The sequence below is a fragment of the Heterodontus francisci genome, chromosome 2 (assembly GCF_036365525.1).
Source record: "Heterodontus francisci isolate sHetFra1 chromosome 2, sHetFra1.hap1, whole genome shotgun sequence".
NCBI classification, from domain to species: Eukaryota; Metazoa; Chordata; class Chondrichthyes; order Heterodontiformes; family Heterodontidae; genus Heterodontus; species Heterodontus francisci.
In genome coordinates this window covers 191,221,980-191,235,377 of record NC_090372.1, presented here as the reverse complement: position 1 = coordinate 191,235,377, position 13,398 = coordinate 191,221,980, and the positions used below count along the sequence as shown (strand labels likewise).

At 41.9% G+C, this 13,398-nt stretch overlaps 1 protein-coding gene across 4 annotated transcripts in view; it reads left to right on the top strand.

Moving 5' to 3' along the window:
• The window catches only part of LOC137349404 (toll-like receptor 3), a 179,221-nt gene that overhangs the window by 34,596 nt on the left and 131,227 nt on the right, over window positions 1-13,398 (top strand). For 2 of the 4 annotated variants that reach the window (XM_068014925.1, XM_068014922.1), the window contains one exon: window positions 5,315-5,386. The exons of the other annotated variants lie outside the window; for them this stretch is intronic. In XM_068014925.1, the coding sequence (XP_067871026.1) occupies window positions 5,315-5,386 (72 nt within the window). The remainder of the gene's footprint in view (window positions 1-5,314; window positions 5,387-13,398) is intronic. 4 annotated transcript variants of the gene reach the window in all.

Below are 13,398 nucleotides of genomic sequence, written 5' to 3'. Positions count from 1 at the left end.
CAGTGCATTGCAGAAAATACATTGTCCATTACTGTAAAACTCCTGAATGGCCAAAAGACTAGAATACAGTAAATGTTTATCTGGATCTGCTGTGTATGCTTGCTGTAAAAAATACAATTAGGAAGAAAAGCTTGAAAAATTGCGTCTTTTTTATTAGAATGCAGAGTATACAACGATATGATGAAAGTGTTTAAAATTCTGAAAACATGGGACAGAGTAGGTAGAAGCAGATTGTTTTTAGTAATTGATGGGCTGAGAATGAGGAGCTGTAGATACACGATTAAGTGTAAGAAATTTAGAATGGAAAGCAAGAGAAACTTCTTATAGAAAGAGTTGAGGCTGTGAAATTCACTTCCAGTTAGTGCATAAGGCAGAAATTATGTCAAGATTCAAGGTTAGATTGGATGGATGGATGAAGGAAAAGTAAAGGGGTTGAAGGGATATAGGAATGGGGCCTGCAAATATGATTAGGACAGTTGCGTGGAGAGTAAACCAACATGGCCTGGTTGGGCTGAATAGCTTGTTTGTATGTGTTGGAATTTCTATGTATTTCTAAACCAAACAAACCCATTAAAATTTGTTTTTTAATCTATACAGGGGACCATGACATGTAACAAAAAAAGCAAAGTAAAGCATGCTGCTGTTTTAGTTAATACAACAATTATCCAATGAACTTATTTGAAGTTGTAATTTTGCACTTCTATTATTTGCGCATGCCTGTTTGATCCATCTAGAACGTGTTCTTGACATCCCAATGTAATAACGCAAAAACAAATAGGAAGGAGGGAGGAAGTCCCTCCTTCGTACTATTTTGGAACCTGGATCAGATCTAGCCTGATTAATTGGATGGAAATCTTGGTGGGCTTTATCTCCTTACCCCTGGTGGAAAAGGAAAAGTATCAGAGCTAAAATCGAGGTGGTTGATTGATTGACCTACTGCCCCATTCCTGTTCTGTCATTTGTATTATAAAGTATTAATGACACAAAAACGGACCATTTGGGCAACAGATCCATGCCGGTGCTTATGGTCCATATGATCCTCCTCCTAACCCCATCAATATATCCTTTTTTGTTTTGCTCCCTCATGTGCTTAGCTAACTTTCCCTTAAATGTATCTATGCTCTTTGCCTCACTGACTCCTTGTGATGACAGGTTCCATATTCTAACCATTCTCTGGGTACAGAAATTTCTCCTGAATTCCCTAGTGGAATTACGAGTAACTATCTATTTATGACCCCTAGCTCTGATCTTGCCTGACAGTACAAACACCATCTCTGTCTACCATATTAAACTGTTTCATAATCTTAAAGACCTCTATCCGCTCATGTCTTCGTCTTCTCTCCTCTAGAGAAATGAACCTCATCCTGTTCAACCTTTCCTGATGGGTATAGTTTCCCCAGTTTGCTCAATTTGTGTCTAGGCCTTCCACTGGGTGGTTCAGGCACCTGCGTGAATCAGATAGAACCCTCAAGTCCATGCAAGTCAGAGGTCTTATGATGTATATAGAACCCAGATGCAATTTTAGTAGCTTACTATGCACTGTGTGCGCTGTGGAAACTCCATTCATGTAAAAGCCTGGTTGGAAGAAAGAAATGGTCAAAAAAATCAAGTGTTAGTTATCTTTTGGGGCCAGGAGTGCTTCTGTGGGCAACCCCACCCACACCACTCCCATGATCGCACCAAGCCACGGATCTACTTTTCTGCTGGTCTGGTTGGTTTTATGGCTACCCAATATTGTACCAGCCTGGATCCAGTGTGCTGCAGCTAGCTGCTTGTTAAGAGCATGCAGCTTGCCACATGTATGTTAATAACGCTTAGCTCTCAAAATGAACCTTGCCTCATGTTGCTGATATCAGGCTACCTGCTCTTTCACTCTGCCGATGGGCTACCAGTTGGTTTGTTTCTTGTTTTCTGGTTGGAAGCGTCCTGAGTGAATTGAATTTGTTCAGTCTCAACTCAGTTCCTCGAGGGTATACTCTCATAGCATAAAATTTCTGTAATGAAATATGAATTGGCAGTCACCTCGATGGAGACCACAAGGTGGAAGTATCACACAGTGGTAGGAATTATCTCCGAGGTGAAGGCTCAGTGACAGAGAAGGGCAGAGGGAGTTACTGGGCTCCCAAAATGGAAATGTTCTCTTCCCCAGCTCTACGTGGTTTTGCCTTGAAGCGCAATAAATATGTCTGACCTGCTGTAGTAGACATAACGTTTATGTGGCTTGTCCAGTTAAGTTTCTGGTCAGTGGTGATCAGAATGTTGATGGTAGGGGCCTTAGCAATGATGATGCCAAGGGGAGGTAGTTAGGTGCTCTCTTGTTGGTGCTGGTCATTGCCTGGCACTTGTGTGGCACAAATATTTCTTGCCACTTATCAGCCAGCTTCATTATCTGAGGAATTGTGAATAGAGCTGAACAGTGCAATCATCAGTGTTCCTGACCTTGTGTGGAAGGAAGGTCATTAATGAAGCAGCTGAATGAAGTTGGGCTTGGGACAATGTCCGGAGGAACTCCTGCAACAATGTCCTGAGGCTGAGATGATTAGCCTCTAACAACACAATCATTTTTTTTTAAATTTCAGGTATGACTCCATTCATAGAGAATTTTCCCCCTGATCCCCATTGACTTCAGTTTCACTAGGGTCCTGAGTGCCCCACTTCTTGTAAATGCTGCCTTGATGTCGAGGATAGTTATTCTCTCCTCCCCTCTGGAATTCTACTCTTATGTCTATGTTTGGACAAAGGTTGTAATGAGTTCTGGAACTGATTGCTTATGGTCAAATGCAAACTTAGGATTGATAGGTATCTTATTGGTGAGTAATTGCTGCTGTTGATGATTTCTTCCATCACTTTGCTAATGATTGGGAGTAAGTTTTTAGGACAGTAATTGGCAGGTTTAGATTTGTCTTGCATTTTGTGGATCAGACATATCTAGGCAATTTTCACATTTCAGGTAGATACTAGTGTTGCAGCTGTGCTGGAACAGCTTGTTTTAGGCAGTGGCTTGCTCCAGAGCACAGATCTTCAGCATCACAGTTGGATGTTGAGGGCCAGTAGCTTTTGCTGTGTCCATTGCACTTACCCTTTTTTGGATCTATATGAAATGAATCAAATTGGCTGAAGACTGGCATTTGTGATGGAGACTTGGGTGGTGACAGAGACAAATCATACACTGTACTTCTGGCTAAGGATGGTTGAAAATTCTTAATCTTTATGTTTTACATTTACATGCTAGGCCATGCCATCGCTGAGGATGGTGTTATTCATGTAGCCTCCTCTTGTTTGTTGCTTAATTGTCCACAGTCAGTCACGTGGATTGGCTGCAGAGTTTTGACTTGGTCTGTTGGTTGTGAGATTGTTTAGCTCTGTCTATGGCATGCTACTTCTGCTGTTTAGCATGCATGTAGTCCTGTCTTGCAGCTTTACCAAGTTGGTACCTCATTTTCAGGTATGGCTGGTGCTGCACCTGGCATGCTCTTCTACACTCCTTTATTAAATCAGGATTGGTTATTCGAGTTGTTGATAGAGCAGTGAGGGATATACCATCCCGAGTTTACTCGTTATGGTGGTATTCAATAGTATAGTTGCTGATGGACCACAACATTTCATGGATGCCCACTTTTACACTCTTCTGTTTTTAAACTATCCCACTTAGCATGGTGGTAGCACCACATGACCCGATGGAGGATATCCTCAGTGTGAAGACGGGACTTGATTCTTACAAGGATTGTGCGGTATTCATTCTTAGCAGTGCTGCCATGGTCAGATGCATTTATGACAAGTTGGTTGATGAGAACAAAGGCCAGGTAGATTATTCCCTCATGTTTCTCTCACCCCTTGCCTCAAGCCTAGTCTAGTTGCTGTGTCCTCCAGGACTTGCCCAGCTTAATTTGAAGATTTAAAAATGGATAACAATTGGTAATGAGGAATATGTCCACCTACGAGGCTGACCAAAGCTCCTATGATTGCCCAACTCACAAGGGACATAATCAGTCTTGTGCAGATTCATATAATCACCATATTACTGCTGGTCATTATATATGTCTAGATTTTGCAGTTGTAATGATACCACAACTGCCTTGTGTGTTTGCAGTCAGTGCAAATGTGAAGCCGACTGCACCTCCAAATGTCTGCATATGTGCCATTAAATGTGGAAATTCAGAAATCCTGTCGATGATTTTCCAGTCCTCCGCGAGGTGCACCATTGATGTCCCCGCAGGTGGAAATCTTAGAAATCATTTGAATTGACGTGAACTTCCATTTTTATGTGATTTGGTCTCTCTGTAAAAACCCTTGAAAAAGTTACGCCTTATTGAATGAGGTGTAACTGAGTTTTTGATTGCGTACTAAGTCCATTATTGCTGTTGAACAATCTCTCTGGCCCTGTAAAGCTAAACTTATTTGTGCAATGTCAAATAGAAGCATAAAACATAAAAATCTTTCCATTATAATAAATTGCATAATTTTTTAATTTTTTTATCAAAGTTTTTCTGTGATATTTCAGCTTCTACCTTAATTCCATGTATATGTCCAAACTTTATTTCAAACTCTGCAAAATAATTCAGTCAAGAATCATCAGTGGCTTTTACTTCCTGGGTTTCCTGTCTGTGACAGTTCCTCAATGTGACTAACTGCTTAGTCTGTTTGATGACCTAACTGTTGCTGGATGCCAGAGAGCCCATTGAGCTGATGCCAGACTGAAATTAATATCGGGAAAGGTGAAATCCAAGCCATAGAGATCCCTAGATCTTTGAGGGCAGCTTTCTTTGAGGTTAGCAGTGAGCATCGCCACTTCTTTCCTGAACAAAAAGTCTGGGTCATAATCTCTGTATACCCGCATGGGTTTTATCTCAAAACATGAGACAGTTAACTAAGAAAGGTGTTGTTGGCATAACATGTTTATCCTCTGCAATAATGATTCCAATGCAAAGATCTGCACAGGGAATTTCCTTGGCATTCTTCTGATCAGCTAATTGTAACTTCAGTAGAAGATCAGCGGAAAAGTGTGTATTTGGGGTAATGTGTATCTTTTTCTCAAGGAGATCTCCTCCTGTTTTAAATTTCCAGTGTTACTCTTTTCCGCTCCAGGAGTAAATGCCAGGCATCTTCCAAAACAGAAGTAGTCTAACAGCAGTTCATAGCCTTTCGGTGTTTCTTCCTTTCACTCACCCTTTCAAGCTGTAAGCTTTGGTGACAAAAGTAGTTTTGTACAGCTAAAAGTTAATACTGTAACTGAGTATTTTAGTACTTTTTAGCATGATTAAAAGCCATCCTGTTAGACAGCATGAAGCTCATTATAAAATGTATTAACTTTCAGAAATTTAAAGGGGAATCGTTTAACGGATCTGATTCCGGAAACTTTTGAAGGTCTCTCACATTTGAAATACTTGTAAGTTTCAAACTTTACTTGCTGCTTTTGATGTTTCATGAGCTTTAGTAATTTATGGCTTTTGCTTCTCAACAAGATGAGGATAGCTGTGTGTGTTTCTTAAATCTGCTTTCTACGGGTAAGATAAATTTCATTGATTTTTGCCCAAATATCTCATTGTAGCAGTTTGTCGCACCTCACGGAAGAAAGAAAACCTCCATTGTCTGTCTTGCTCTACTGCAGGTTAACCACCTGTCAGTTAATTTTCAGTTAGTGTGAACAGAAACTGAGCAGCCACACTCTAGGGCTGACTGATTTCCTAGTTGAAAGAGCTAGTATAGAACTGAAATGTTAAATGAGGAATGAAGATGAAAATAGATTATAGATTCTTCTGTTACATCTGAAGAGAGATTTTATGAACAATGGTGGTTTGATGGTGCAATGTGTTTGAGTTTCACCTCTGGGATCTGGCAAAAATCCAGCACAGGCTTGTGGGTGACAGTGTGGGCTGTAAAAAAAAAAAATAAAAAAAAATAAATTCCTGAATAAAAGTTTTTAAATTCAGTATGAGCTGTATCAAAATAATTTAGCTTTTGGCAAGTTTCAATCAAGTTCTGAGTAAGCATAATTCCTCAGGCCAAAACTAATTGGCATTAAATTGATAGTCTCATTAAGAGGTCATTTTGATTGCTGGGGTGAAAAATAGAAAATTCACATTGCAGCAATAGGTGTGAGATGCTGTGGCTAAGGTACATTGTTTGCAGTAGTCTGTGGGAAACATTTGACCATTCTCGATGCAGGCAACAGCAGTTATAAATGAAAGAAATTGTTCCACTCTCCATCACCTGAAATTGTCATCTTTGTATGTGGAAAAATTCAAAAACAAAATAATTGTCAAGGATGTATAAATGAAAAAGGACAATTCTGGACATATCATTTTACTCATCATTTAGATTCTTTCAATATTTTAACAATAAAAGTAAATGTTTTGTAGCAGCATAATTAGATCTATGTAGTAAAATACACTACTAAGCATGCTATGATATTACATTGATTACATAGAATGTACAGCACAGAAGTAGGCTATTCTGTCCACCGGTTCACGCCGGTGTTTATAATCTACTCAAGCCTCCTTCCCCATATTCAGCAAGCCTATCAGCAAAACCTTCCATTCCTTTCTTCCTCATGCGTTTATCTAGCTTCCCCTTAAGTGTATTTTTCTTTGTCTTTGTCTCAACTCCTTGTGCTAAGGGTAATACAAGAATCATGGAGGACTCTAATTGTCATATAGACTGGACAAACTCGGTGGTAACTAAAGGGGTACTCTAAGGATCTGTGCTTTATTTTATTCTTTCACAGGATTTTAGCATAGATGGCAAGGCCAGCATTTATTGCCCATTCCTATTTGCCTTTGTGAAAGTGGTGGTGAGCTACCTTCTTGAACCTCTGCAGTCCATGTGGTGTAGGCACACCCATAGTGCTGTTAGGGAGAGTGTTTCAGGAATTTGTGTGCAGTTTTGGTCTCCACATTTAAGAAAGAATATACTTGCATTGGAGGCGGTACAGTGAAGGTTCACTAAGTTGGTTCCTGGAATGAGGGGGTTGTCCTATGATGAGAGGCTGAGTAAATTGGGACAATATTCTCTGGAGTTTAGAAGAATGAGAGCCAATCTCATTGAAACATACAAGATTCAGAAGGGGCTGGATAGGGTAGATGCTGAGAGATTGTTTGTTTTTGCTGGTCGGGGAATCTAAAACACAGGAACAGAGTCTCAGGATAAGCGGCCAATCATTTAGGACAGATGAGAAATTATTTCACTCAAAGGGTTGTGAATTTTTGGAACCCATAACCAGTGGGTTGTGGATGCTCCATTGTTGAATATATTTAAGGTTGGGAAAGACAGAGTTTTGGTCTCTCAGGGAATCATGGGGTATGGCGAGAAGGCGGGAAAGTGGAGTTGAATCCTAAGATTAGCCACGACCATATTGAATGGCGGAGCATGCTCGTCGGACCAAATGGTCTACTCCCTGCTCCTATTTCTTGTGTGACCCAGTGACAGTGAAGGAATAACGATGTGTGTGACTTGGAGGGGAACTTGCAGGTGGTGGGGTTCCCATGTGTCTATTGCCCTTGTGCTAAATGGTAGAGGTTGCAAATTTGGAAGGTGCAGTCGAAGGAGACTTGTTGAGTTGCTCAGTGCATCTTGTAGATTGTACACACTGCTGCCACTGTGTGCTGGCTGTGGAGGGGGTGAATGTTTAAGGTTGTGGATGGGGTGCCATTTAAGCACGCTGCTTTGTCCTGGATGGTGTCTAGTATCTTGAGTTTTCCTTTGTTGTAGGTATGTTTCCAACCAGTGGAGATTCTTTCCGATTCCCATTGACTTCAGTTTTGCTAGGGCTCTTTGATGGCTTGGTCAAATGCTGCCTTGATGTTCAGGGCAGTCACTCTCACCACACCTCTGAAATTCAGCTCTTTTGTCCATATTTGGACCAAGGCTGTAATTTACAATCTATAACAATGACTTGGATGAAGGGACTGAATGTATGGTAGATAAGTTTGCTGGTGACACAAAGATAGCTGTCTTTGTAAAGCTGTCAAAAGGACATAAAGAATCAACAAAGAAATTTAGATAGGTTAAGTGAGTGGGCAAAGATTTGGTAGATAGAGTATAATGTGGGAAAATGTGAACTTGTCCACTTTGGCAGGAAGAATAGAAAAGCACAATACTACAGGAAGCCAAGAGGAGTATAGAAAGTGGAGGAGTGAAATCGAAAGGAAATTAGGAAAGCAGAGAGCACATGAAAGAAGATTGGCAATTAAAATCAAGGAGAGCCCAAAGATGTTTTATCAATACGTTAGGAATAAGAGGATAAGTAAGGAAAACGTAGGGCCCATAAAACAACAAAAAGGTAACCTATGTGTGGAAGCGGAAGAATGTGGGTGTGGTTCTTAATGAATACTTTGTGTCTGTCTTCGCAAAAGCGGAGTTAAGGAGGAGTGTGAAGTATTGGTTGTGATAAACCTAGGGAGAGAGGAAGTATTAAGGGCCGGATGAAATGTACCCCAGGCTGTTAAAAGAAGCCAGGGAGGAAATAGTGGAAGGCCTGACCATCATTTTCTAATCCTCCCTGGATACAGGTGTGTTGCTGGAGGATTGGAGGTCTGCTAATGTTGTATCTTTATTTAAAAGGGGAGTGAGGGATGAACCGAATAATTACAGGCCAGTCAGTATAACCTTGGTAGTGAGCAAATTATTGGAATCAATTCTGAGAGGCAGGATAAACTGTCACTTAGAAAGGCGCGGATTAATCAAGGAGGGTCAGCATGGATTTGTTAACGGAAAGTCGTGTCTGACTAACTTGATTGAATTTTTTGAAGAAGTAACAAGGAAGATAGATGAGGGTAATACAGTTGATGTGGTCTACATGGATTTTACCAAGGCTTTTGACAAGGTCCAACATGGAAGACTGGTTTAAAAAAAAAAAGCGCTTGGGATCCAGGGGAATGTAGCAAGCTGGAAACAAAAATGGCTCAGTGGCAGGAAACAAAGGGTAATTGTTGATGGGTGTTTTTGCGGCTGGAAGGTTGTTTCCAATGGAATTCTGCAGTGCTCAATACTGGGTCCCTGCCTTTTGTGGTATATGTTAACAACCATTCCTCCTACATTGACGTCCAAATCAAGACGTTGCAGAAATGCAAAAATTGGCTGTGTGGCTGATAGCGAGGAGGATAGCTGTAGACTGCAGGAAGATATCAGTGGACTGGTCAGGTGGGCAGAAAAGTGGCAAATGGAAGTTAACCAGAGAAGTGTGAGGTTGATTTTTTTGGGGAGGTCAAACAAGGTAAATTAATACACAATAAATGGGAGGATACTGAGAGGTGTAGAGGAAGTGAGGGACCTTGGAGTGAATGTCTACAGATCCCTGAAGGTAGCAGGACAGGCCAATAAGGTGGTTAAGAAGGCATATGGGATCCTTTCCTTTATTCGCCAAAGCATGGAATATAAGAGTAGGGAGGTTATGCTGGAACAATATAAAACATTTAGTTAGGCCACAACTTGAGTGCTATGTGCAGTTCTGGTCATCTCATTACAGAAAGAATGTAATTGCACTAGAGAGGGTACAGTGGAGATTTACGAGGATGTTGGCAGGACTGGAAAATTGCAGCTATGAGGAAGGATTGGATAGGCTGGTGGTGGTCTACTTGGAACAGAGAAGGCTGAGGGACAATTTGATTGAGATATACAAAATTGTGAGGGGGCTGGATAGAATGGTTGGGAAGGGCCTATTTACTTTAGTAGAGGAGTCAGTGAATAGGGAGCATAGATGTAAAGTAGAAGGATTAGAAGGGAGATGAGGAATTTTTTTTTCACCCAGAGGATGATGGGGGTCTGGAACTCACTGCCTGAAAGGGTGGTGGAGGCAGAAAATCTCATCTCATTTAAAAGGGGCCTGGATGTGCACCTTAAGTGCTGTAACCTGCAGGGCTACGGACCAAATGCTGGAAAATGGGATTAGGCTGGTGTTTTTTTCAGGCCGCGCAGACACAGTGGGCCAGGTGGCCTCTTCCTGTGCCGTAAACATTCTGTGAACAGTATATTTGGATAGAGAGAGAATGCAGAACGCTACAGCACAGAGGGATCTGGGTGTCTTGGTACATGAATCACAAAAAGTTCGTATGCAGGTACAGCAAGCGATTAGGAATGCAAATAGAATGTTGACCTTTATTGCAAGGGGGATGGAGTATAAAAGTAGGGAAGTGTGGCTGCAGCTGTAGAGGGTATTAGTTAGAACACATCTGGAGTATTGTGTACAGTTTTGCTCTCCTTACTTTAAGAAAGGATATAATTGCATTAGAAGCAGTTCAGAGAAGATTCACTCAACTGATTCCTGGCATGAAGGGGTTGTCTTATGAGGAGGGGTTGAGCAGGTTGGGCCTGTATCCATTGGGGTTTAGAAGAATGAGATGTGATCTCATTGAAATATATAAGATCCTGAGGGGATTTGACAGGGTGGATGCTGAGAGGATGTTTCCCCTTTTGGAGGAGTCTAAAACGAGGGGACGCAGTTTAAAATAATTAAGGGTCTCCCATTTAAGACTGAGATGAGGAGAAATATTTTCTGAGGGTCATTACTCTGTGAAATTCTCTTCCCTGGAAGCAGTGAAGGCTGAGTCATTGAATATATTCAAGGCTGAGTTAGATAGATTTTTGATCGACATAGAAACATAGAAAATAGGAGCAGGAGTAGGCCATTTGGCCCTTCGAGCCTACTCCGCCATTCATGATGATCATGGCTGATCATCCAACTCAGTAACCTGTTCCTGCTTTCGCCCCCTATCCTTTGATCCCTTTAGACCCAAGAGCTATATCTAACCCCTTCTTGAAAACATACAATGTTTTGGCCTCAACTGCTTTCTGTGGTAGCGAATTCCACAGGTTCACCACTCTCCGGGTGAAGAAATTTCTCCTCATCTCAGTCCTGAAAGGTTTACCTCGTACCCTTAGACTATGACCCCGGTTCTGGACTCCCCCACCATCGGGAACATCCTTCCTGCATCTACCCTGTCAAGTCCTGTTAGAATTTTATAAGTTTCTATGAGATCCCCCCCCCTCACTCTTCTGAACTCCAGCGAATATAATCCTAATCGACTCAATCTCTCCTCATATGTCAGTCCCACCATCCCAGGAATCAGTCTGGTAAACCTTCGCTGTACTTCCTCTATAACAAGAACATCCATCCTCAGATAAGGAGACCAAAACTGCACACAATATTCCAGGTGTGGTCTCACCAAGTCCCTGTATAATTGCAGCAAGATATCCCTGCTCCTGTACTCGAATCCTCTCGCTATGAATGCCAACATACCATTTACCTTTTTTACCTGCATGCTTACCTTCAGTGACTGGTGTACGAGAACACCCAGGTGTCGTTGCATATTCCCCTCTCTCAGTTTATAACTGACATATTGACAAGGGAGTCAAGGGTTTTGGGGGCAGACGGGAAGTGGAGTTGAGGCCACAATCAGATCAGCTTTGACCTTATTGAATGGTGGAGTGGGCTTAAGGGGCCTAATGGACTATTCCTGCTCTTAATCCTTGTGTTCTTGTAATGAGTTCTGGAGTTGAGTGGCCCTGGTGGAACCCAAACTGAGGATCTGTAAGCAGGTTGTTTCTAAGTAAGTGCTGCTTGATAGCACTGTTAACGACACTTTCTGTCACTTTGCTGATTGAGAGTAGATTGATGGGGCGGTAATTAGCCTGATTGAATTTCTTCAGCTTTGTGGGTAGGACATATCTTGATGATAATTTTCCACATTGTTGGGGAGATGCCAATGCACTGAAACAGCTTAGCTAGGGGTGCGGCTAGTTCTGGAGCATAAATCGTTTGCACTACAGCTGGGTTGTTGTCAGGGCCCATAGTCTTTGCTATATCCAGTGCTTTCAGCTGTTTTTTGATATCATGTGGAGTGAATCGAATTGGCTGATGGCTGGCATCTGTGATGCTGGGGACCTCAGGAAGAGGCTCAAATGGATCATCCACTTGGCACTCCTGGCTGAAGATGGTTGCAAATGCTTTCGCTTTGTTTTTTGCACTGATATGCTGGTATCTGCCATCATTGAAGATGGGAACGTAGCTGTAGTGCAGAAGATTTATGCTGCAGAACTAGCCGCACCCCTAGCTAAGTTGTTTCAGTGCAGCTACAGCATTGGCATCTCGCCAACAATGTGTGGAGCCTTCGTCTCCCGTTATTTGTTTAATTGTCCATCACCATTTATGACTGGATGTGACAGGACAGCAGAGCTTTAATCTGATCCATTGGTTGTGGGATCGCTTAGTTCTGTCCATAGCATGTAGCATGCATGTAGTCCTGTGTTGTAGCTTCACCAGGTTGACATCTCATTTTTAGGTATGTCTTGTGCTGCTCCTGGCATGCTCTCCTCCACTGCTCATTGAACCAGGGTTGCTTCCCTCTTTTGATGATGATGGTAGCATGAGGGATATGCTGGGATATGAGGTTACAGATTTGGGTTGAAACAATTCTGCTGCTGCTAATGGCCCTCATGGATGCCCAGATATGAGCTGCTTGATCTGTTCTGACTCAATCCCATTTAGCACATTGGTAGTGCCACATAACATGATGGAGGGTGTCCTCAGTGTAAAGACAGGACTTCATCTCCACAAGGACTGTGTGGTGGTCAATCCTACCAATACTGTCATGGACAGATGTCTTTGTGGCTGGTAGATTGGTGAGGAAGAGGTCATGTATGTATTTTCCTCTTGTTAGTTCTCTCACTAGCCGCCGCAGGCCCAGTCTGGCAGGTATGTCCTTCGGGGCTCCGTCAACTACTGTTCTCTCGGGCCTCAGCTATTTACATAACATTATCCATCAATCTATGTCAATGACTTAGATGAGGAGACTGACAGTGTAATGCATCCAAGTTTCCCAGCGATATAAAGCTAGGCGGGGAGGATGCAAAGAGGCTGCAAAACGATTTAGAGAGCTTAATAGAGTGGGCAAGAACATGGAGTATAACATGAAGAAATATGAAGTTATCCACTTTGGTAGGAACACTAGAAGAGTGGAATATTTTTTAAATGGTGAGGGATATTGATATTTCTGAGGGATCTGTGTGTCCTTTTGTACACGGCTCACAAAGTTAACATGCAGGTATAGCAAGCAGTTAGGAATACAAATAGTATGAGCCTTAATTCAAAGGGGTTGGAGTATAATTCAAAGGGGTTGGAGTATAAGACTAAAGCAGTCTTACTGAAATTGCAGAGAGCCTTGGTGACACCATACCTAGAGTACTGTATACAGTTTTTGTCTCCTTACATAAGAAGGGTTATATTTGCCTTCGAAGGAACATTCGCCAGACTGATTCCTGGGATGAAGGGATTGTTCTATGAGGAGAGATTGAGTAAATCAGGCCTATATTCTGTAGAAATTATAAGAATGAGAGGTGATCTCATTGAGGGATATGGGGATAGTGGGGAAAAATGGCGTAGAGGTAGAAGATCAGCCATGATCT